Source organism: Zalophus californianus, chromosome 7 (assembly GCF_009762305.2).
Source record: "Zalophus californianus isolate mZalCal1 chromosome 7, mZalCal1.pri.v2, whole genome shotgun sequence".
NCBI lineage: Eukaryota > Metazoa > Chordata > Mammalia > Carnivora > Otariidae > Zalophus > Zalophus californianus.
In genome coordinates, this window is record NC_045601.1 from 110863714 (window position 1) to 110888010 (window position 24297).

At 40.4% G+C, this 24297-nt stretch overlaps 1 protein-coding gene across 4 annotated transcripts in view; it reads left to right on the forward strand.

Moving 5' to 3' along the window:
* Positions 1-5657: 5657 nt before the first annotated feature.
* The window catches only part of KIF6 (kinesin family member 6), a 465199-nt gene continuing 446559 nt past the window's right edge, over positions 5658-24297 (forward strand). For 3 of the 4 annotated variants that reach the window (XR_003521659.2, XM_027603428.2, XM_027603429.2), the window contains exons 1-3: positions 5658-5806; positions 9747-9856; positions 15052-15126. Coding sequence is in view for 2 of the 4 variants with exons in the window: in XM_027603428.2 (XP_027459229.1) it covers positions 5741-5806; positions 9747-9856; positions 15052-15126 (251 nt within the window). In the remaining 2 variants the exon portion in view is untranslated. The remainder of the gene's footprint in view (positions 5807-9746; positions 9857-15051; positions 15127-24297) is intronic. The other variant, XM_027603430.2, reaches the window with a different exon arrangement.

Genomic DNA, 24297 nt, shown 5'->3' on the forward strand with positions numbered 1-24297 from the left:
AGCACGTCCTCTGTAGTATCCAACACTGTTGAGTACTTTCTTCTTCTCAAACGGTCTTCCCTCAGCTTCCATGACAATGGCATTCCCCTTCCTCCCTCCAACCTCTCCTCTCCTGCTGCTCCCCTCTGTCCCTTTTGCAGCCCCACCTCCACCTCCAACCATCGGCACCAGGATTGCAGCCTCATTCCTCACAAGAGACTTGATCACTTTCTGGAAAAGAAACTCTGTGATGACTCCCAAATCTGTATTTTTAGCTAGAGCTTTCTCCTAAAGTTTATCCAACTACCCACTGAAGACCCACAGGCACATGACATCTAACACATCTGCAGCTCCTTATTTCCTGCCTCTTCTAACCTATTTTCCTATCTGGGTACGTATCTGCACCATACACCCAATTGACTAATCTTTTTTTTTCTTTTCTTCTTCTTCTTCTTCTTTTTTTTTTGCTTCATTGAGGTATAATTGAAACAATAAAATTGTATATATTTAAAGTGTACAATGTGATGACTTAATATACATATGCATTGTGAAACATTTACCGCAGTCAGGCTAATTAACACAGGCATTACCTCACGTAGTTACCTTGTAAATTTTTCTGTGGTGAGAACACTTAAGATTGACTCTCTTAGCAGCTGTCAAGGATACAACACAGTATTATTAACTATAGTCAGCATGCTGTACATTAGGTCCTCAGAATGTATTTATCTTATAACTGAAAGTTTAGACCTTTTCACCAATGTTTTCCCATCACTGCCTCCACCCCGGCTCCCCAGTCCCTGGCAACCACCATTCCACTCTGTTTGACTTTTTTTTTTTTTTTTGATTCTACATATAAGTGAAATCCCACAGTATTTTTCTTCTCACTTATTTCACTTAGCATAATATCTTCAAGGTACACCTGTGTTGTCACAAATGGCAAGGTTTTCTTCTTTTTATGGCTGAGTACTATTCTGTTTTGTGTATAGATAGATATAAATATATATTTCCCACATTTTCTTTATCCATTTATCCATAGACAAACACTTAGGCTGTCCCACTCCTGAAGGAAACAAGATCAGTATCTAGAAGGGATATCTGCACTCCCACGTTCTCTGCAGCATTACTCACAACAGCTAAGATGGAGGTGTTGCCCGATCTTAAATCATTTCTTCCTTACCACCCAGCACCAGGTGAAAAAGACCTTAAAGTCTACTTCATAAATACCTGGTTCTCTCGTGATTCTCTCCTCTTCTCCACCCCTGCTACTGCCACACCTGTTCATATCCCATCCTCTTTTTTTTTTTTTTTTTTGGTTTTTCTTATACTAGTATAATGTGCATACCATGTAATTCACACTTTTAAGTTCTACGAGTTTTGACAAATGTATATAGTCATGTAACTGCAACTGCAATCAAGATATGAAAGTCCCACCACTCCCCACCCCCCAAACTCTCCCATGCCCGTTTGCAGTCAGTTTCTTCCCTGTCCTTAGCCCTGGCAAACACTGATCTGTTTTCTATCCCTATAGTTCTGCCTTTTCTAGAATGTCATATAAATGGAATTATACTATGTGTAACTTTGAGTCTAGCATCTTTTACTTAGCATAATAAATTTAATATTCAACTACATTGTTGCAGATATCAGCAGTCTATTCCTTTTTATTGTGTATATGTATTAGTTTGTTTATCCAGGTCATCAGTTGAAGAACATTTACTTCATTTCTAGTTCAGGGCAATTGTGAATAAAATGATAATAATCATTCACATTTACCTTTCTGTGGGAATGTCAGTTTTCCTTGCACTGAGTAAACACTTAGGAGTGGGATTGCTGGGTGATATGGCAAGTGCGTATATAACTTTATATAATAAGCAACACTGAAGCTCTTTTTCAAAGTGGTCCATCTTGCATTCTCTCCAGCCATGTTTGAGAGTTCCAGATGTTCTCTACCCATGTCAGCTTTTGGTATTCCTAGTTTTATTTTCTTATTTTTAGCCATTCTAAGAGGTTTGTAGTAGTATCTCGTGTGTGAGTGTGTGTGTGTGTGTGTGTGTATGTGTGTGTCTAAAGATTTATTTATTTTAGAGAGAGAGAGATTGAGAGAGAGAGAGCACAGGGTTGGGGGCAGAGGAGAGAGAGTGTTAAGCAGACTCTGTGCTGAACTTGGAGACTGAGGCCAGGTTAGAACTCACAACCCTGAGATAAAGACCTGAACCAAAACCAAGAGTTGGATGCTCAACCATCTGCTCCACCCAGGCGTCCCTCATTGTGGTTTTAATTTGCATTTTGTTAATGATTAATTATGTTAACATCTTATGTTAAACATGCTTATTTGCCATCTGTATAGTGGGAATTGTCTGTTGAAATCTTTGATCCCCTTCAAAAAAAATTGGGTTGTTTTCCTATTTTTTTATTGGGTTTTGAGAGTTTTTAGGTATTCCAGATGCAAGTTCTTTATCAGATATGTGTTTTGCAAAAATGTTCTCCTAGTTTGTGGCTTGTCTTTTTATTCTCTAAGAGTTTCTTTTTAAAAACTTTGTCTTTTGAGATAATTGTAGATTCACGTGCAGTTGTAAGATATAATACAGAGAGATTTTTGCTCCCCCCTTCCCCCAGTTTCCCCCAATGGTAACATCTTGCTTAACTATAATACATCATAACCAAGGAATGGACACTGATACAATCAATCCATCTTATTTAACTTTCACCAGCTTTATATCCAATCGTGTGTGTGTGTGTGTGTGTGTGTGTGTATGCTAGTGTGTTTCATTCTATGCAATTCTATCATACATGTAGATTTCTGTGACCATCACCACAGTCAAGATACTAACACTCCATCGCCAGGATCCTTTTATAGCCATAGCCACCTTACGCCCTCCCTTCTTTCCTAACCCCTGGCAACCACTAATCTCCTCTTCATCTCTATAATTTTGCCATTTTAAGCATGTTATAGAAGTGGAATCATACAGTATTTGACTTTGAGTCAAGTCTGGCTTCTTTCACTCAGCATAATTCCCTGAAAATTCATCCAAGTTGTTATATGTACTAATAGTCCCTTCATTTTTATTGCTGAATAGTATTCCACAGCTTTTTAATCCATTCACTGGTTGAAGGACATCTTGGTCGTTTCCATTTTGGAGCTATTACGAATAAAGCTGCTATGAGCATTTAAGTACAGTTTTTTTGTGTGAGCACAACTTTTCATTTCTCTGGGATAAACACTCATGAGCATAACTCCTTTGCAGTAGTTGCATTGTTAGTTTTGTAAGAAACTGCCAAACTGTTTTCTAGAATGGCTGTACCATTATCCATGATACATTTTACATTTTATAACACCACCAGTAACGTGTGTGTGATTCAGTTTCTCTGTATCCCAGTCATGACCTGGTTTTGTTGCTATATTTTATTTTAGCCATTCTGGGAGATGTGTAGTGACATCTCATTGTGGTTTTAATGTGTATTTTCCTGGTGGATAATGATGTCGAACATCTTTTCATGTGCTAACAGTGTCTTTCGAGGTACTCATCCTTCCTTATATATGTATGTATGTATGTATGTATGTATGTATCTTTCCTAACCCCTGGTAACCACTAATCTCCTCTTCATCTCTATAATTTTGCCATTTTAAGCATGCTATAGAAGTGGAATCATACAGTATTTGACTTTGTAGATATGTATGTATGTGTGTATATATGTATTTTCCAGCTTTATTGAGATTTAATTGACATATAAGTTTAAGGTGTATAATTTGATAATTTGATCCATGTATATATAGATCTTCCTCAACTTGTGATGGGGTTATGTCCCAATAAACCTATCTTAAGTTGAAAATATCACAAATTGAAAATGCATGTAATACACCTAATCATCCGTAGCTTAGCCTAGCCTACCTTAAATGTGCTCAGAACACCTACATTAGCCTACAGTTGAGAAAAATCACCTAACACAAAGCCTATTTTATAATAAAGTATTGAACATCTCATGTAATGTATTGAACCATGCATTGAACGGTTGTATGGGTACAGAATGGTTGGAAATGTAGGTTGTTTAACCTTGTAATCATGTGGCTGACTGGGGACCGTGGCTCCCTGTTGCTGCCCAGCATCATGAGACAGCATGATACTGCATATCGTCAGCCTAGGAAAAGATCAAAATTCAAAATTCTAAGTAGTTTTTAGTGAATGCATATCACTATGCATACCATCATAAAGTTGAAAAATCACTGGTCAAACCATCATAAGTCAGGGATCATCTGTACTGCAAAATTGTTATCACAATAAAGTTAACACCTCCATCATTTCACATAATTACCATCTATTTTTCTGGTGAGAATATTTAAGATTTACTGTCTTAGCAACTTTCAAGTATATAACAAAATACTGTTAACTAGAGTCACCATGCTATACATTAGATTCTCAGAACTTATTTGTCTTATGACTGGAAATTTGTACCTTTGACCAGTATCTATCCATTTGCTGCACCCTGCCCCCAGCCCCTGGCCACCCATTCTACTCTGTTTCTATGAGTTCAGCTCTTTTAGATTCTACAGATAAGTGAGATCATACACTATTTGCCTTTCTCCATCTAAGTTATTTCACTTAGCATAATGCCCTCCAGTTTCATCTGTGTAGCTGCAAATGGCAGGATTTCTTTTTTTTTTTTTTTTTGAGGCAGAAAAATATTCCGTTACTTATAGATGATAAATAATATATCAAATAATCTTCATATATACCCATATCACATTTTATTTATCCATTTATCCACTGATGAACACTTAAGTGTTTTCCATGTCTTGGTTAACACTGTGATGACTATGGGGGTGCAATGATCTCTTTGGCATCCAGATTTCAATTCTTTTGGATATATTTCTAGAGGTGGAATTGCACTTCTAATAGAAAGGCACTTCTATTTTTCATTTTTTGAGGAACCTCCATTCTGTTTTCCATAGTGACTGCACAAATTTGCCTTCCTACTAACCGTGCACAAGGGAACCCATCCATTCCTGACAGGGCCATTGCATGGCAAACGGTCCCTCTCTCTTCGAGTCTTGACGTCTTCCAAAACAGAGATAGAAGAGGCGCCTTCCACAGAATCCCATGCCCAATCCCGATGTAACTTGTAACTTCCTGTGGAAAAGCTGCCTCCTTCATCAGACCCTCATCTCTAAGTGGGCAGAGGCAGTGGTGCTCAGCTCAGGATCATCCCCAGCCAGCATATTGCTTGTCACAGATCAAGTGACATTTCTTCAATGAATGAATAATAAAAAACAGAATGACTTCAGTGCTAAAAAGAGGTGTTGGCACAGAGAAATAATGGATTAAGGAACCGGTCAGGGCATGGTGGTTGTCACCCCATTAACCACTAAGTAAGCCAGCTGTGGAGCTAAACCTGGCGCCGAGTTCTAGACCCGGCGCGTGCGCAGCGCTCTCCGTTCGGCCCCGCCCCAACCCCGCCCCAACCCCGCCCCAACCCCGCCCCAACCCCGCCCCAACCCCGCCCCAACCCCGCCCCAACCCCGCCCCAACCCCGCCCCAACCCCGCCCCAACCCCGCCCCAACCCCCGCCCCTCAGTACTTCCCTTCAGCCCCCTCTACAGTCAGTAACCAATTAGAGAGAGGAGGCGGGCCTGGCTGGCGCGGTGCTCCTTGGGTAGTGTCCCTAGTTACTGTTGCTAAGGCTGCGGCTGGCCGGAAGTGGTGGGAGTCAGAAGTTTTGGGAGCCAGATCCTGAGACAGGTCAAGGGTCAGTGCAGAGCCGGTAGGAGATGGTGAAACAGACCATACAGATTTTCGCGAGGGTGAAGCCCACTGTCCGGAAGCAGCAGCAAGGGGTACGGGCAGCGAGGGCGCCGGCGCGGCGGGGCCTCCCAGGCAGGGGAGGGACAGCACGCGGGGCCCTAGGCTAGGGTGGGGGTTTGGCGCAGGGCGCCGGATGTCTCCCCGAGTCTCGCACACTCTGCTGAGGCGCCCCGGTGGCCACGCAGACACCAGCTTCCCTCTGTCAGGGACGCGGGCAGACACCCGGGCCACTCCCGCCCCGCAGCGCCCTGTGGGCACGAACCCTGTGCACAGAACCACGCACAGGCGCCCGGGCACACGTGTTCACGCAGGGGCCGACGCGTGCGTGTGTGCCTCTGTGCGCGCTCACAGGGGCCACGCCCCAACTTGCACCCTTCTCTCACCTTTCTGGGAAGCGGTCATGCAGCTCTGCACACTCTGCACACAGATAAGCCCAAGTGTGTTTCTCATTCGGGCAGAACGTGCCAGCAAGAGATGGGTGTCCATACACGTCTGAGATGATATAGATAATGTAGGTAGATACACAGACTAAAAACATACCACTGTGGTTCTGTGCACAATGGGCCCTGAGGAATTTGTTGCCTAACTACATCGTGCTTGTGCAACACAAACATGAACCTTTGACATAGTACTTTTTGCAGATATACATATTTATGCATCCCAAAGCAAAGAATACACATATACTTTTCATTCAGAAAACATTGAGCGTTCCCTCTAGTGTGCTTCCTCTAGTGTGCTAAACTCAGAGGTACAAGAAGTTTAAGACCTTGCTCTTGCCGTGAGTAGAGATACATGGTGTGCTTCTTAAATGTTTCAAAACATGTTTTTTTCTCCCGAGAAAGACCATAGTCATTCTTACCACTTAGGCATTTTGTCTACATTATCTCTGATTCTCAGGAGAACTCTGCAAGGTTGATGTCATTTTCCTCATTTTGTAGATGAGGAAACTGAGTCTCAGATAGGTTAAATAATGTGGCCAAGTCATCCACCCAGTGAGTGGCAGAACCCTGATTTTAATGAAGGACTTTTTATTCCAAAGTTCTTGGCTCTTCAGACCAAACTTTTTTGCCTCCCAAAGTGAGGACTTAGGTAAGGGCAGTCTGGAATGGGTATATTATCAATAATATTTTATATCCCATATCTACAATGTGTATATATGTAACATCATAGTATATCATAATGTAGCATTTGCCTCATGTTATTTATGTATTTGAAATGAATACAGCATCTTTGTCATCATCATCAAAAGATTTTTTACTCATGGATTACTTGAGGATAAGATGCCTGAGAAGACTCCAAAGAAAATACTTTTTTTTTTTTTTTTTAAGGAATAAAACAATGTAGAAAGGAACCATGGATATCCTTCCATTTTCTCTCCTCTTATATTCACTTATGAGAAAGTTTTTTAAAGTGCTTCATATATACCAAGTGTTTTATATGTAAAGTCCCTCTGTACCTCTTTAGATTTTTAGCCAAAAATATTGAGGTTGTCTACATAGACTCAGCAGTGGGAAGCAGGTGCTTGGATTTGGTAATGTTAGAGGATTGGTTGGGTGAGCAGGTGGGGGAAGGATGGGGGTGTTGATGGAGAATCTTGGGTGTAATTTGAACTTTCTCTTTTCTTAAATTGCAGTGTTTGGATATTTTACTGTGCCTTCTTTTGCATTTCTTTGGTGAGATTTTGTAGGGTGGATTGTTTGATACTCCAGGGAGTATTTTTAGGTCCTACTGTATTTTTATAATGGCAGATTCTTACCAAGATGCAACATTATTACACATACACAAAAATAAGAGAACACAGCTGAACACATTTTGAGTTAGTGTATCCCTGCTCTCCCTTAGAAATCCCACTTTTAGCACCCTATCTTTTTGCTCCTGAGATGTATAGTTGTTTCTTTGCTTGTAACAACCAGGAGTGATTCAAAGGTATTTTTTTTTTTTTAAGATTTTATTTATTTGAGAGCAAGAGAGAGCTGCAGAGGGAGAGGGAGAAGCAGGCTCCCACTGAGCAGGGAGCCCGATGTGGGGCTTGATCCCAGGACCTGAGATCATGACCCGAGCCAAAGGCAGACGCTTAACTGACTGAGCCACCCAGGTGCCCCTGTATTTTTTTTTTTCCTCTTCATTTTGTGGTTCTATTACTTCGTTAGTCTTATTCCTTAAGGCACTATAAAGTAAGTTATAATAATCTATAGAATGGTAACTTAGAAGATGCATAAGACAAATCTCTTATAATTTTAGCAACGGCCATGCTTTTCATTTGTATAGTGTTCAGTACATTTCAAAACATGTTCACATTCGTCCTTGCATTTCTTATTATTGTCTTCTGGGTCTAAAAACCCCCCACTGTGTCTCAAATAAGTATTGTTATGACTAAAGGTAAAGAGTCAGTCTATTAGACTAAATAAGTTTCTGGTTAAGAGGGACTTTTCTTAATGCCTCTAAGAATGGCTTAATCAGCAAGGTAAAGGGTCAGTGTTCTTACCGTAGTCGATGGTCCTTTCTGTCTTCTGAGCACTGAGTGTTACAGAATTTTTGAAAACATGTGATTCGCATTAAAAGGAGTACCTCACTCTTGTATGTTTCATGTCTTACACACCCCTTTCACTCACCTGTCTAGCCATTAACTTTTTTTTTTTTTTTTTAGTGTAGTGCCATACAGGATATAATTTTTAAATGTCTCTTGAGAAAACCTAGCCACGGAAAGTCTCAGACCTGATGCCATTACTTTCTACAAATAATTTTATTTTACAGGATGACTTTTCTGCATGAATTCTCACATTTGAAGTGAGAGGGTTCAATAAAAATCTGCTTAGGAAAATTACTTTTGGGAGATTTAGGTGAGCTTTTACTTGTTTAAGAATATGACTCCCCCCCTCATAATCAAGCATCTAAATGAGTCTTAAACAGGAAGTATTGCCTGTTAGAAAGACTTTTATTTCCTGTTGAAAGACAAGAAGTCTTTTTAAAAAAAACCTCTAAATCTAATGACTAACATTTTTTATGGTGCATTACAAAATGCTTCCGTTTCCATGACATCATTTATCCCCCCAGCAATCTTGTAAGGGAGGCAATTCTCTTTTCCTCATTTTATGTATAAAGGAACTGAGATTCTTAACGTGGTAGCTGGTCACACAGCTGGTAAATTGAGTTCAGTGTTGGACACAAGTCTTTGGGTACCAGGTCTTATGCTATTCTTTATTCAACGTGACCTCTTTATAGGCTTGATCCTGGATTTTCCTGGCCAGTAAATAAAGGAGTAGGTAACCAAGAAGAGAATCAGAGAATTTGCAGTTGGAAGGGGGGTTGGTTAAGACCCTTCATTTCCATATCAGTTTAGAGAGGTTAAGTGATTTCTCCCAGGTCCCTTGCTAATTAGTGGCTGAGCTGGGAGGGAACCTTGAAGATGACATCAAAGACATGAATTACATATGTCTTTTGAAACCACATGTCTTTTATCAAATGCCTGAATATGTCTTATGGAAATTTGGGCTGCTTTGAATATAACTTGAATTAGAGCATTCTTGTGAGCTCTCTGAGAAGTCTCAGACCTAGTCCTTTGATCTGCTTCGGCCACTTTGTAAATGCTCAGAAATGCTTACTGGTGGTAGAAAGATGTTAATTTCTGGTACATAATTCCAAAGCAGTACTTAGATTAATGTTCTGCTTTCAGAACTATTAGTTTCTCAACAACAGAGACACTCAAATGCTCAAATTTGAATACTAGATCATTCAGAGAGGATCTGAGCTTTGGTAGAGCATTGATTTAGATTTTACCTCTTTCTCTGTTCCATATATTTGTGAGAGTCTGTGCATAGTTCAAAGAGGAAAATTATCCAAATTATACTATGTTATGACTTATCTTGAGAGTACAATTTTTTATACAGTTACAATGCCTATCATAATAACATGGTCATAATTCAAGCCATAATTTTACCATGCTATATTCATTTGTTGTCTTTGTATTTGCAGATTTATTCCATAGATGAAGATGAAAAATTAACCCCTAGCCTGGAAATTATCTTACCACGGGATTTGGCAGATGGATTTGTGAATAATAAGCGAGAAAGCTACAAATTTAAGTAAGTTTATCTTTCGCCTTTGTCTCCGTTTTACTATTACTATTACTATTTACTATTACTTTTACTATTACTATTTCCTATTTCTTATAGTGCATTAATATCCCCTGTGAAATCATTAGTGCCATTTCTTGGGGAGAATGTAGTACAATTTTCTATCTCATCTAGTAGGTAGATTTCAAGTTGTCTTTTCATCTCTGGACCCAGAGTTGAAAAGAGGGTGTGTTTCTTTTCTTTTCTTTTTTAAGATTTTATTTATTTATTTGACAGAGAGAGAGAGAGCAAGGGCACGCAAGCAGGGGGAGTGGCAGGCAGAGGGAGAGAAGTAGGCTCCCTGCTGAGCAGAGAGTCTGCCGGAAGTGGGATCATGACCTGAGCTGAAGGCAGAAGCTCAACCAACTGAGCCACCTTGTCACCCCGAGAGTGTGTTTTCTCTGTCCAAGATGCTGTCCTGAGATCCCAGCCTTTCTTTGTTACATCTGTTTATCTGGTGTTGTCCTTTTCCTCCTTGGCCCACTATGATTTAGCACTTAGAGGAAGCTCAGTGTATGACTAAACTTTATTCAAGTTAATAACTTAAGGTATAATCTGTGTGCTGTATAGATGAGCCTTCTTTATAACATAAATGATATCTGGATCTCATATGCTCATATGCACACTCCATATCTCTACTGTCTAATGTTGTGGCCCTTAGCCACAGGTGGCTCTTAAGCACTTAAATGTAGCCAGCCTGAACTGGGATGTGTTTCTAAGTGTAAAATATATCGAGGATTTTTGAAGGCTTGGTGTGGAAAAGAAAAAAAAAAAAAGGAATGTAAGACATCTCAAGAATTTTTTCATACTGATTACATTTAAAATGATAAAGTTTGAGGTTATATTGGATTATAAATAGATTCTTAAAATCAATTTCACCTGTTTCTTTATTTAAAAAAGTGGCTACTGGAAAATGTTAAATTACATCTATACTCACATGTATGGATTGCATTATATTTCTCATCCCTACAGTGCTGAACTGTAGGGATCAGGTGAAATATACCCAACAGCCACCCCTGGATTGTCATCAGTGCCTTTGGTCCAAATTCTCTTTTAGTAACCAGGCCTTGAAATGGGGATTTGGGCTTCTTGATGCTGCCTTTAATCTCTAGTTTCAGTCTGTACTGTTTTCTTTCATCCACACTTTTGACTTTTGAAGAAGTTTGAGCCCAAGTCAAAGCCATATTTGATCTCTGCCTAAATTTAGATAGTGGGTTTCTAGATCCCGTGGAAGGAATCCTAATTGTTGTCTTGCATTTCCTTCTAGGCTATTTGCTTGGGCCCTGTTTTCATACTGTTTCTACCCTCGCCATTTGCATAAAACCAGCCCAGATATTTTTTATGGTTCTCTCTCAAATTTATTTATTTATTTATTTATTTATTTATTTATTTATGTCTCATAATAAGTCTCTTTGGTCTTGATGGTTTGTCCTCTGTGTCTCATTTATCTACCTTCTCCCACCTCTACCCCGCTCCTTGTGTCTTCTACTGTATGCACGCGGGAGTGCTAACACATGGCTGCATAGTGAGGTGGTCCTTACCCTGTCTTTTTGGCTCCCTCTTGCCTTTCATTTTGTTCTTTAAGGAGTGCTTTATAATACACGACTTACTTTTTCTGAAGCAGGCATTCTCCCACTGATGTAAGCATGCCACATACTTCAATAGCTATGACTTCATGACAGCTGGGTGAGGCCAGTCTCTATAAAGGCACAATTTGCTGAAACATTTGATTCTGCGTGATTCTATGTGATTGTTAGGAACAATTGGCCACGTCTCCATCTATTGGCCTTTTCCAAAATATTCTTTTATATTATGTAGATAGAAACAGTGCATTGAAACATGTTCATTGAAAATGTGTTATTTGCTTATTTTTAAATCTCTTACTCATTCCTTCTAAATCTCTGGATTAAAAATATTGGTTTTAGCATTTTAAATTAAGAAATTAATAAAGTATTTAACTTATACCTATGTTCAGAGATAAATGTTTCAGCATCTTAAGGGTGTTTCCTGCCAAAATTCATTCATTCAATCGATACATATTTATTGACCATCTGCTGTGTGCTGTTTTAAGGGCTAGGAACACAGCAGGGGATGCAACAAAGGTCCGGCTCTTATGGTGCTTACATTTTGTGGGAGGGGGTAGATAGGCAGATCCTTAAGTACAGTGTATATTAGAAAGTGTTAAGTGCCACGGAGAAAACTAATACAGGCAAGGGGAATAAGGAGTGCCAGGAGGAGGGGCCACAAAGGGGAGGGATGGAGTGTTTCATAGGGCAGTCAGGGAAGGCGTCCCAGGAGGGTGATATTTGAGCTAAGGCTTAAAGGAGGTGAGGAAGTCAGACATTCAGATGTCTGAGGGATTGGGGATTCCAGGCCAAGGAAAAACCAAGAGCAAGTCCCGGAGATGGGAGAGTGCTGGCATGTCTGAGGAAGAGTAAAGGGGTCTGTGTGGCTGGAGAAGAAGAAGATTAAAGGAGCAGCAGAGTGGCCAGATCATAGGGAGGCTTAGAAGTCATCCTAAGGATTGTTTTTGGGGAAAAAGTCATTGTAAGTTTTTTCCTCCCAGTGTGTTAAGGGAAGGCAAGGGAGGGTTTTGAGCAGAAGAATGAAATAATTTCACTATGTTTAGCAGGATCATTTGTCCTGGGACGTGGAAAAACAGACTGTAAGAGTAGTCTGTTTCAAGCGAGACCAGGCAAGAAATTATGGTAGCTTGGGCCGGGGTAGTAGCAAGTGGAAATGTTGAGAAATAGTTGGATTCTAGATGCATTTTGAAGGTCAGAGCTGACAGAGTTAGTGGATGGGTAGGATACAGAGTGTAACGGGGGGGGGGGGGGGGGGAGTCAGGATGCCCTACGGGCTTTGGGCTGCATGTTTAGAAGGATGGAGTTGTCCTGTACTAGGAGGTGGAGGACCAGGAAGAACAGGTTTGGGGTGGGAAGAGGTCAGCATATGCCAAGTTCTAAATGGACTTTAGAAAAAGCCTACACAACTTCCTAATAAATGAAGGGACCTCCTCAGAATCAGGACACCAAAGTTATGTCTCAGGGAGTGTTATTGATTAGCTCCAGGGCTGCGAGTAAATTGCTTTATCTCCCTGGGCCTCAACTTCCTTCTCTGGAAAAGATTCGACTGAACTCTTTAAACTCTCTGATTCTGTTTTGTTCTTCCATGGTTTTTGGAAGCTAGCTGATCATTAATGACTTTTCAAATTACTATGTAACTACATTACATAAAATAAAATATTTTGGGATGATGATATTTGGTCTTTAAGTACCATTGTATGATTTACTGAAACACCTGCTGTCTCTTGGGTTTACATGGTGGTCGATGTAATTCCTATTACTTAGGGAGGTGGAATTGGGAATGGCTGATGGATTCACTCTGTCATCGCCAGCCTGGTCAAAGAAGCAAATCAGCCTTATCACCATCATCCTCAAAAGTGCCGCTGAGTCTGTGCTCAGACATCACAGTAGGTAGTACTCTCAAGACCGCTTGAGCAGCCACGCCCCCTGTGTTATGTCAGCATTCATATCTGAAGCTGTGATGCACCTGCAGGGTTTTGAGGAGTATTCTGAGCAAACTGGTAAATACTGCTAAGATATAATCTTGCCTGCTAAATGACCTGGTCGCCAGAGTGTCTGACAATCTCTCTTTTTGTGTAGTTTCATTATTTGCTTCTTCAAAAGGAAAGTTGATAAGCTCTAAGGATCTTTTGAAGTTAATGTTGATTAAAGACCATGAATTTCATTCTATTTTGTATTTCCTACCCAGCTCCAGACATCCTTCTGAACTCCTTGGTCATGAAAATAGTCCCACATTTCATGTAGTCTCTACTTTTTTTTTTTTTTTTTTAGATTTTATTTATTTATGTATTTGTCAGAGAGAGAGCACAAGCAGGGGAGTGGCAGGCAGAGGGAGAGGGAGAAGCAGGCTCCCCACAGAGCAGGGAGCACGATGTGGGGCTTGATCCCAGGACCCTGGGATCATGACCTGAGCTGAAGGTACACGCTTAACCGACTGAGTCACCCAGCTGTCCCCATGTAGTCTCTACTTTAATAGAACATGCGTCCAACTCACTTGTGAATCACAAGTGAGACACGTGGACCAGAAGTTCCTAAGCCACTCCAAAAGCTGCTTAGGATGCCCTCAACATGTTTGTTTTAAAGGTTTTGCTTTAAAGCCACACCACCCCTATTTTTTATTTTGAAAAATTTTAAATACACAGAAGAGGTGGAAGAATAATGCAGTAGCCTCTCCTAGACGCTTGGTGAGAGATTCACCAATTGTTAACATTTTGCCCTATATGCTTATGCTTCTCTCTTTCTTTTTCTCCCCCTTCGCCCCCCTCCTCCTTTCCCTCCCCATGTGTCTCCGTTTTCCTCTTACTTCCTTCATGATGTTTTAATGAGGGCCATTCCTGCCAATAAGCGACTTACCACACTATAAAAGTTACCTTGGGTTTCCCACTGTGCCCGTGATCCCGTACTGAGCTCAGTCACAGCGCCATTGTGAGACAAGCAGCGTCGACACCGTTCTTCTGCCCCACGGCCCTGGCCTTGCCAATCTGATAAAGATGTCTCTTTGCAGGCCCATCTGGATTTACTTTTTGACTTTTGATTCATGATAAACCCAATGGGGCAAAACTGCCCTGAGAGTTTAAGTGGCCGATACCAAGATACAGCACCTATTGATGGAAAATCAACCTCAATTCACAATTTTAAAACCAAGTTTGATAATCATATATTTCACAGCTGCATTCTGTCCTTACAGGTCAAACATCAGAAATTCAATGTCTTGTTTACATCCTGTTCTTGGGTTTCCATTTCACGTACTTATCTGGATTCGAATTTGATGCCAGTTGCAGACACTGTCCCTCTTGAGGGCTAAAGAACACACAGTTTATTATTTGGTTCAAAGCTGCTGCAGTTTTTCAGAGGGATTTATTGTGCAGATCTTGTCAAAGCAATACTGTTTACCCACCATTTGTATACAGGGGTACAACAGGGCAGTGTGGTCAGGACTACAGGGCAGATATTGTGTCAGGTTAGGTAAGCCCAGTATGTAAATATGGGGTAATTTACAAAGCTTTTAGGAAAAAAAAATATTAACCCAATTGTGTTTGAAGCTCAGCCTTTAAATAACTACTACTTTCATATTTGCAGATTTCAAAAGATTTTTGATCAGGGTGCAAACCAAGAGATGATTTTTGAAAACATTGCCAAACCAGTTGCTGAGAGGTAGGATTTCCTATATTTTGTTCGGTGGGTTGGTGGTTTTTCATCTTGTCTTCAATTTTCAGATAATTGTGGTAATGTGCTTCGGCATATCAATTATATACTCATTGCTGCAGGGCATGCAATGATGCTAGTATTAATATCTTCTATTCACATAGCTGTTTGTTTTAGATTTAGATTTAGATTCTGAGCCTTAAAACAAACCAGTGAGGTAAAAGAGCCATTATTACTCCCATTTTAAAGCCTGTATAACTCTCTGAGGATCTGAGAGATTAAGTGACGCCACTCAGGATTGCATGACTAGTGGTAATAGAGCCCTGGGTGGGGTACATCACCATACTGTTAAGTCCAGGGCTCGCTCTTCAATATAGCATTTCCAACATCTGGTTAGAGGGATGAAGGCTGAGGTACAGGTGACACCTGGGAGGGCTACTAATGGTTGACCCAGCTTTACTGCCTTGTAATAACTACTTTTCAAAGCTTGGCCCTTAACTTCTAGGTCCCTTGTGTTTCTATGTATTCAGATAGTTCCAGGCTACTGACTATTGGAACCAAACTCACATGAGAATACCAAATCAATCAGAATGCCATTTTATTAGTATATGTTGGCAAAAGTGTCCTTGGGACTAGACACTCAAGCCCTTTTGATAAGCACACTCTCCTCTTATAGGAAATCTGTATGAGAAATTACCACTACTTAAGGTTGCTTTCTCATCCTGATATCAGTTGGATGATTCTAATGACCTCTTATCTCCAAACACATCTATCTTTATGATTAAAATGAGAAATGTTCAGACAGTCCCCAACTTAGGATGGTTCAACTTAGGATTTTTCGACTTTAGGATGGTGTGAAAGTGATAGGCATTCGGTAGAAATCCTATTTCGAACTTTGAATTTTGATCTTTTCCTGGGCTAACGATTTACAGTAGAGTACTCTCTTGTGATGCTGGGCGGAGGCAGTGAGCACAGATTCCAGCCAGCCACATGATCACAAGGGTCAGCAACCGATGCACTTACAGCCGTACTGTACCCATATAACCTTCAATACACTATTCAATAAATTAGATGAGGTATTCAATACTTTATTATAAAACAGGCTTTGTGGTGGATGATTTTACCCACCTGTAGGCTAGTGGGAGGTTCAGATCACATTGAAGGTGGACTAGGCTAAGCTGTGATGTTCAGTAAGTTAGATGTATTAAATGCATTTTCAACTCATGGTGGGTTTCTTGGACAGAGCCCTATCATAAGTGGAGGAAGATCTGTATCTGTTAAATAAAACCGTTTTTCAATTCCACTAATCAGTATACCCTCTCCCACAGACATTGCTGGAAACTCATAGTCACATTTTGTCTCTCAAACTCTCTTTTCTGAATCCTACTCCAACTAAGCATTTCTCTGTAAAAACAGTCTTCCTTCACAGTGGGTGAAATGCAATCGAATAGGCTTCGGCTGTTTTAGTTATAGTCACAATCCAATAACCTCTTTGGATTAAATTCAGGTCTCCTTGACTGCATGTCACACATCTCTAAAATTCTCTTCCTTTTAGTAATCTTTTGGGTTATGTCATTTTTCAGTTAGCTGACCTCATGTGTTTTATTTTGAAACTTCCTAAAATCATTCAGGGAGGGAGCCTTAGTTTCTGTTTCCTGGATGTCCGGTTTTTCCTCCCATTGCTACTGAGCTCTTCCATCTTGAGCCCACTTCCCCCTCCAGCTCTTGCGGGGTCCTCGGCCTGGAATTGTCTTCCATCAGAAGTCTTCATGGTTGCCCCCTCAGCCTTGAGGTTTTGCTCATATGTTACCTTCTTAGAAAGGTCTTCCTTTATTAACTGCACTTGAAATTGCACTTCCTTTCACCCTTCCCTGTTTTATTTTAGTTTTTTAGCACTCATCCCCATCTGGTACACTGTATAGTTTGGTTGCTTATTAGGGTTTTGGTCTGTCTTCCACTAGAACAAAAGCTCCACAAAGGCTGGGATTTGTTTTGTTCACTGACTTGACAATGACAACCAACCTGATGACGACAAGATTTCAAGAATGACAGGCATTTTTATCCAGGCTGCTCAAGTGTTCTTAGTGAATCGTATCTTTTGTCAGTAGGAGACATTCCTCTTTATCCTTTTTTTTTTTTTTTTTAAGAGAGGGAGAGAGAGTGGAGGGAGGGAGAAGGGTAGAGAGAGATGACCTTAAGCAGGTTCCATGCCCAGCATGAGCCCAACTTGGGGCTCTATCCCACGGCCCTGAGATCATGACTTGACCTGAAATTAAGAGTTGGACGCTTAACTGACTGAGCCATCCAGGCACCCCTCTTTGTCCTTTTTAAGACTTTTTTCCTTATATCCCATTTTTTCTGAAACTGTTTTTGCTATTTTTTTTTTCTGTTAGCTTTTATCTGGTTTATCTTTCTCCATCTCTTAATTCAACTGCCCTGTGATATTTTGTTTTTAAGCATGGCCCAAATAAAATATAGCTGGCTTTTTCCTTTCAGCCACATTTAGAGTCCCTGATCTTTTTGGGTACTTTGACTTGTTTATATTTATTATGATTATGATAATGATGTTTACAGCTATTCTTCCTCTCTTAATTTGTTTTTTCCATTCACCATACTTTGTTTTTTTCCTTTGTTGCTGTTGGTTAGTTTGACTATGCTTGTTGCTGCTGCTGCTTTCCATTTTCTCCCTCAAGGTGTACCTTGTACTTCGACAGCCCCCGTGTAGTTTAAGTTCAGATATTTAAACTCATTTGTATTTTTTCTCACTACCTAAAGTTTCTCCCTCTGTCTGTCTCTCACCTTGCACACTTTTACTTCACCTTGCATATCCCTGTCATTTCCAGTGTTGAGACCAACTGATAACTGCATTCTGGATTGTTGTAAATCATTTTTATTAATAGCATTTATTTAAATTTATCTCTGAGTTAATATTTATTACTTTGCTCATCACTATTCCTTATACTCTTGTCTACTTCTTGGATTCCTTTTTGGGTTTTGCTGCTCATCGTCCTTTAATAAATTTTTAGAGAGTTCAAGACTGGGGAACTTCTGGAAGCTTTTCATCCCTTTTCACCATTAAGTGGAATTTGACTGGGTATAGGATAATCCCAGCTTAAACATTTCCTTTCTCTCATAACTGTGAAGATACTGCCCCATTGCCCCCTCGCTTGCAGTGTTGCTGAAAAGATGTCAGTGTCAATCTGGATCTTATTTCTTCATAGAAAAATGCCTTTTTTTCCTTTCTGGAAGCTTTTAGGATTTTTTTATTTTGTTCTTTGTTTCATATCAGTGAATCTATTGATAGTGTAGGTATGGCTGTTTTTTCATGTATTCATGTATTCTTGTCTCATTCAGCCACTTCAATCTGAAAACTCTTATATTCAAGCTCAAGGGTCAAGTCATCCCATTGATAATATCTTTAATAATGAACAAAATCATTTCCTTCCCTCCAGCTGTTTATTTACTCTTTTTGGAACTTGTATTTCCAGAACTACCACTTCTCGCCTTCAAATATTATAGCTGTTATTTCCTAGTTTCCATTTCTTTGTCTTTTGGTTCTAAGTTCTGAAAGAATTTGTTAGCTCAATCTTCTAGCGTTGGTAATTTGCTTTTCAGTTGTGTGCATTCTCTGTCACCTGCCGCTTAAATTTTTAATTTTAGCAGTTTTATATTTTCACTTCTAGGAGATGGGGAAAAAAGTCTCTTCTTGTTTATTGATGTGATGTCCTCCCTTTTCACTCTGAAGATAATTATTATCTTCTTTTGAATTGGCTTTCTTTTTTCTATATGCTTTTATTTATTTTTTTAATGTTTATGCTCTACTGTTGCTTTCCTGGTGCGGATTTTCCTCAGATAATTGGTGATTTTAAGGAATGCCTGGTATTCCCTGTGAAGATTAGTCTTCAGGAATACATGTCCAGTGGAAATCTAGCCACTCTACACAGGCCCTTTCAAGCTGTTTTGTTGGGTTAACACACTGTAGCTTAATTCTGGTTGCTGTATGCAGTTAAAGCAAAATAAAATTAGTTCTCTTTCTTTCCAAAAGTGTGTAATTCAGGAGTCTTGCTAATTTAGACTCATCTTTTCCTACCTAAGTCAAAGAGTGGTAAGACTGCATGACTACAGAGCTGCATGACCAGTGGTGAGAACTTATAAAGCTTTACATATGTGTCATTGGAGATTAAGTAAAAGACTCTTTGTCGTTAGTTGTTTATTACTGAGTACATCTCCTCTAGGAAGTATTTGTCATCCCACCTTTTTTGAACTTTTTCTGAAATATATCCTGTGTTGTTTAGTAACATGCAGAAATAGCCTTTTATCATATTAGTGTTGCTCATTGGTTTTGGACTCGTTTTGTATTTATTTATTTTGTATTTATTTATTTTTAAAGATTTTATTTATTTATTTGACAGAGAGACACAGTGAGAGAGGGAATACAAGCAGGGGGAGTGGGAGAGGGAGAAGCAGGCTTCCTGTGGAGCAAGGAGCCCGATGCAGGGTTCCCTGAGCCGAAGGCAGACGCTTAACGACTGAGCCACCCAGGCGCCCCAGGACTCGTTTTTTATAAAGATAAAGTTTAGTAGGCACACAAATGCACACAAATGTGTATAGTGCATGGTATTGCATCATATGAAAGAGCTTGTAGGGTTTTTTATGAGCTTATTATTGAAGTATAGTTGTCGTACAGTGTTATATTCATTTCAGGTATAAGGAATTTGTGATTTGATGTGACATTTCATCCAGTGTTCTGCTTCTCAAGCTGGCATGCATCTATCTTGGGAGTATGTAGTGATCTCTCAAGGGATGCTTGAGGCCACAAGCCAAACATGGCACCTCATCCTGGAGTGCAAATTTTACTGAAAAATTGAAGGAGAGAAGGTTGAAGTCTCAACTTTTCTGAGGTCCTATCCCATGCACTTGTAAGTCTGCAGAATCCCAGTTTTTCAGCCAATCTTAGGTTTTACCTAAAAGCTTGGGGTGTAGGAAATTTACTTTTATGTGCAGTGAGTGCTTTTGGAAAAACGTAGAAATTTAGTGTTTTAGAGGAACATGGTTTGACCAAAATGAGTAGGGTGTACACCATCAGGGGGACTGGGTGTGCCAAAGACAGAGGTCCCCACAGCCAACACTGGACAAGCTAATGCATCTTCAGTGCAACAGGGGCAGCCAGGTGATGACACTATTAGTCACACCGTGAACCAGTTCTTTTTTTTTTTAAAGATTTTATTTATTTATTTCGGAGAGAGAAAAAGAGAGAGAGAGAGCACGAGCGTACACAAGCATGAGTGGGGGGAAGGGGCCGAGTGAGAAGCAGGCACCCCGCTGAGCAGGGAGCCCAATGCAGGGCTCCATCCCAGGACCCTGGGATCATGACCTGAGCCGAAGGCAGATGCTCAACTGACTGAGCCACCCAGGTGCCCCCGAACCAGTTCTTTTTAACCTCTGATTTTACCAGTTGAACAATACCAAGTGCAACCTTCGGTTTATGCTGAGAAGAAGATGAAGGGAAAAAGCAAGCTCCAGGGCTACCACGGCAGACTTGGAGAAAGATGTAGTGGAATACTTACGCTGTGCTGTGGCTGGGTGGGAGGCCAGGGCTTGGTAGAGGAGATATTCTTATGGGAGGGGCGATCCCACACATCCAGTGGGGCAGGGCCAAGGCTCTGCAGCGCTCTTATCTATGGCTCTAGGAAACAGGCACTACTGATGCTGTTGGTTGCCTAGCTTGTCCAGTCCTGCTGCATAAGCAGAGACAAGGAGACCAGAATGGGGTACAAGAGAAGCCACAATAAGAGTACTTAAAAAAGTAAATTCAAATCTCACTGGCCGGTTTTTCACCTCTATGTACTCGTGCTTCTACCTTGTCTGGCTCAAACAGTGTGGCGGTGGAATGATCTGATTCTGTCCTCAGCCCTGTGAATAACTCACTGTGAGACTCTGGGTCAGACCTGCCACTTCCTAATCAGTTATCCCCTCAGAGAAAGGGAGATGCCAACAAGACCAACTTTATAAGGTTGTTTTGAGGATGAAAAGAAAGAGTGCATTCAAATGTGCCATGTGAACTTCAATGCCTTCTTCATTCTAAGGGTTGAAAAAAATTAGACATATGTATTCTTTTTCCACTTTAAAACTATGCCCAGTAGCTATGGCTTCAGACCAAGATGAAGTAGACACACTTCTCTCTACTCCTCTCACTAAGTACAAGTAAAAACTCTGGGCATTATATATAAAAGAAACATAAGAAAATTCTGTAGGATGGGGAGAAGAAGGTAGACTGGCCAGGGGACCCCAGGACCTGAGGAATGACATGGGTTTGGTTTTTTGTTGTTGTTGTCGTTGTTTTGCCTCATGTGTCCCAGACTGGATGCTGGAAAAACTGGCAACCCAGAAAGACCAATAGTCTCAGACAAAGTGGCAAGAAAAGTCTGTTTTCTACAGCCAGAGGACTGGGAAAGGGGCAACCCGGTGAGAGAGAAACTTCTAGATACTAGTTGCTTTACTCCATCCAGATACCATGGAAAAATCCCCAGCTGCACCCCAACAGCAAAAGCCTGGCTATCACAGGGCACCGCATTCCCCACTGCCAGGGTGCTATCAGAGGAGTGGGAAGAATTTCATCCCCACTTGGAGATGACAACTTCTCCCTCTCCCCTCCCCCAAGTTGTCATTGGAAGTCACATGGAATCCTGGAGTTCACCACCATACAGCAGGAACAAGACCTCCCTCACCCTGATGTGGTATCAGTGGGCAGCAGCAAGGTGCCCCTTCCTCTCCTATCTAAGGGAGAGTGTCAGATGAGGCCTAGAAGGGAGCCTGAAATCTCACCCCCACCCACAGGAATGAGCTCCCCCCAAGTGTCAAGACAGATAGGGTGGGGAGCCTGGACCTTCACCCCCACCTGGCAGTAGTGAGGTGGCACCCCGCTTCTCCCACTAGCATGGTGTCAGAGGAGGCATGTTAAAACAAGATTGAACTATATGATCTAGAATCTCATAACATAATACCTAAGCTATCCAGGGTACAACTGAAAATCATGCATCAACTATGAAATATCAAGAATCAGGAAAACATCAACTCTCATAAGAAGAAATAATCAACAGATGCCAGTACATAGATGACACAGGTCTGGAATAATCTTAGGATTTTAAGCAGTCATCATAGAACTGCTTCTGTGAGCAATTAGGAACATGCTTGAAACAAATGAAAATATTTAAAGTCTCAGCAAAAAATTAGAAGATATAAAGAAGAACCAAATGAGAATTTAGAACTGAAAAGTACAGTGACTTAAATTAAAAAAAAAAAATTGACAGATGGCTCAACAGCAGAAGGGAGAGCTCAGAGTAAAGAATCAATGAATCTGAAGAGGGTAACAATAGAAATCACCCAATATGGACAATAGAAAGAAAATAGGCTGGAAAAAAGTGGAGAGACCCTCAGGGACCCCTGAGAACTATAGCGAAAGATCTAACATTCATGTCATCATAGTCCCCAAGGAGAGGAGAAAGAGAGTGGAATTGAAAAGTATTCAAAGAAGTAATGGCTGAAAATTCCCCAGTTTTGGCAAAAGGCATAAATCTAGAGCTTTAAGAAACTGAGCAAACCCCAAACAGGATGAACTCACATCCCCTCTAAGACACATCATAGTTAAACTTCAGAACACTAAAGACAGAAAAAATCTGAAAGCAGTGAGAGAGATGATACCTTCCCTATAGGAAAAAAGAATAATTTGAATTATAGTGGATTTCTCATCAGAAATCATGAAATCTAGAAGGAAGTAGAATATTCTCAAGTGATGAAAGAAAAGAACTGTCAGCCCAGGATGGTATACCCAGTGTAATTATCTGTCAGGAATAAAGGGGAAATAAAGTTATGTTCAGACAAAGGAAAACCTAAGAGAATTAGGTGCCAGTGTACCTCCCCTAAAAGAAAGGATAAGGGAAGTTCTTGGAAAAAAAAAAAAAAAAAGGAAATGAAAAAAGAATGAATCTTGGAACATTAGCAAGGAAGAGTGTTTCTCCTCTTGAGTTTAAAAAACCGTGTTTGATGAATCAAAAAATAAAGCGTTGTTTGATGACAATTATGTTGTAAACAAGGGAGGGTGAAAGAACTTACAAGGAAGTAAGGTTTCTACACTTCATTCAGACTGGTAAGATGTCAGCATCAGTAGATCTCTGGTGATGGAAGAGTTCTGTATTTTTTTTTTTTTTTTTTAGATTTAATTCATTTATTTGAGAGAGAGAGTGAGCATGAGCAGGGAGGGAGCAGAGGGAGAGGGAGAAGCAGGCTCCACACTGAGCAGGGAGCCCAACATGGGGCTCAATCCCAGGACCCTGAGACCATGACCTGAGTTGAAGGCAGACACTTAACTGACTGAGCCACCCAGGCACCCCAAGAGTTCTGTATCTTAATTGCAGTGATTGGTCTTTGAACTTCCACATGTGATAAAATGATACACATATTGTACTGATGTCAGCCTCCTGGTTTTGACAACATACTTGAGTTATGCAAGAAATAACCATTGGGGGAAACTGGGTGAAGGATACACAGAGCTGCTCTGTCCTCTCTTTGCCACTTCCTGAAAATTTATAGCAATTTCAGAATAAAACATTAATATTTCTGGATCTGAAAACTTTAGTGTCATTTGTTCTGTGATGTTCTTCTATTCAGTAAATTTGGTAATCTAAATTATTAGACTAACACTTCTCCCCCATGGGACTCAGTAAAGCTAATTCCATTAGACATTCACCACAACATGCCTGCCAGTAAACACTTTATTTTTCTTAAAGTTGGCTTTTAAGCAGAAAACATTGGTCACTACCAAATTATACAAAAACCCACTGGCTCCCACAGATTTGTTCAACTTCTGGCCACAATTTTACTTCACCAGATGGATTGTTTATAAACATGTACCTGTTGTCGGCTTCACTTCCTGCTCTGCTAAATTTCCTGATAACATGATGTTTCTAGCTTTTGTGGTTTCACTATTCTTAAATGGAAACTTTTAAGTACAGCACTTTTAAAATTTTATCTTCAACTGAAAACATGGCTTTGTGCTTAAAAACCAGAACACATATCAGCTTTTAAAACCCACTGAAATTATATAAGATGTTGACCTAAAGATGCTTAGTAAGGATCATATTGCCATGCCACCCACAGCTAGTGAACTTGGAGGGAGCACGG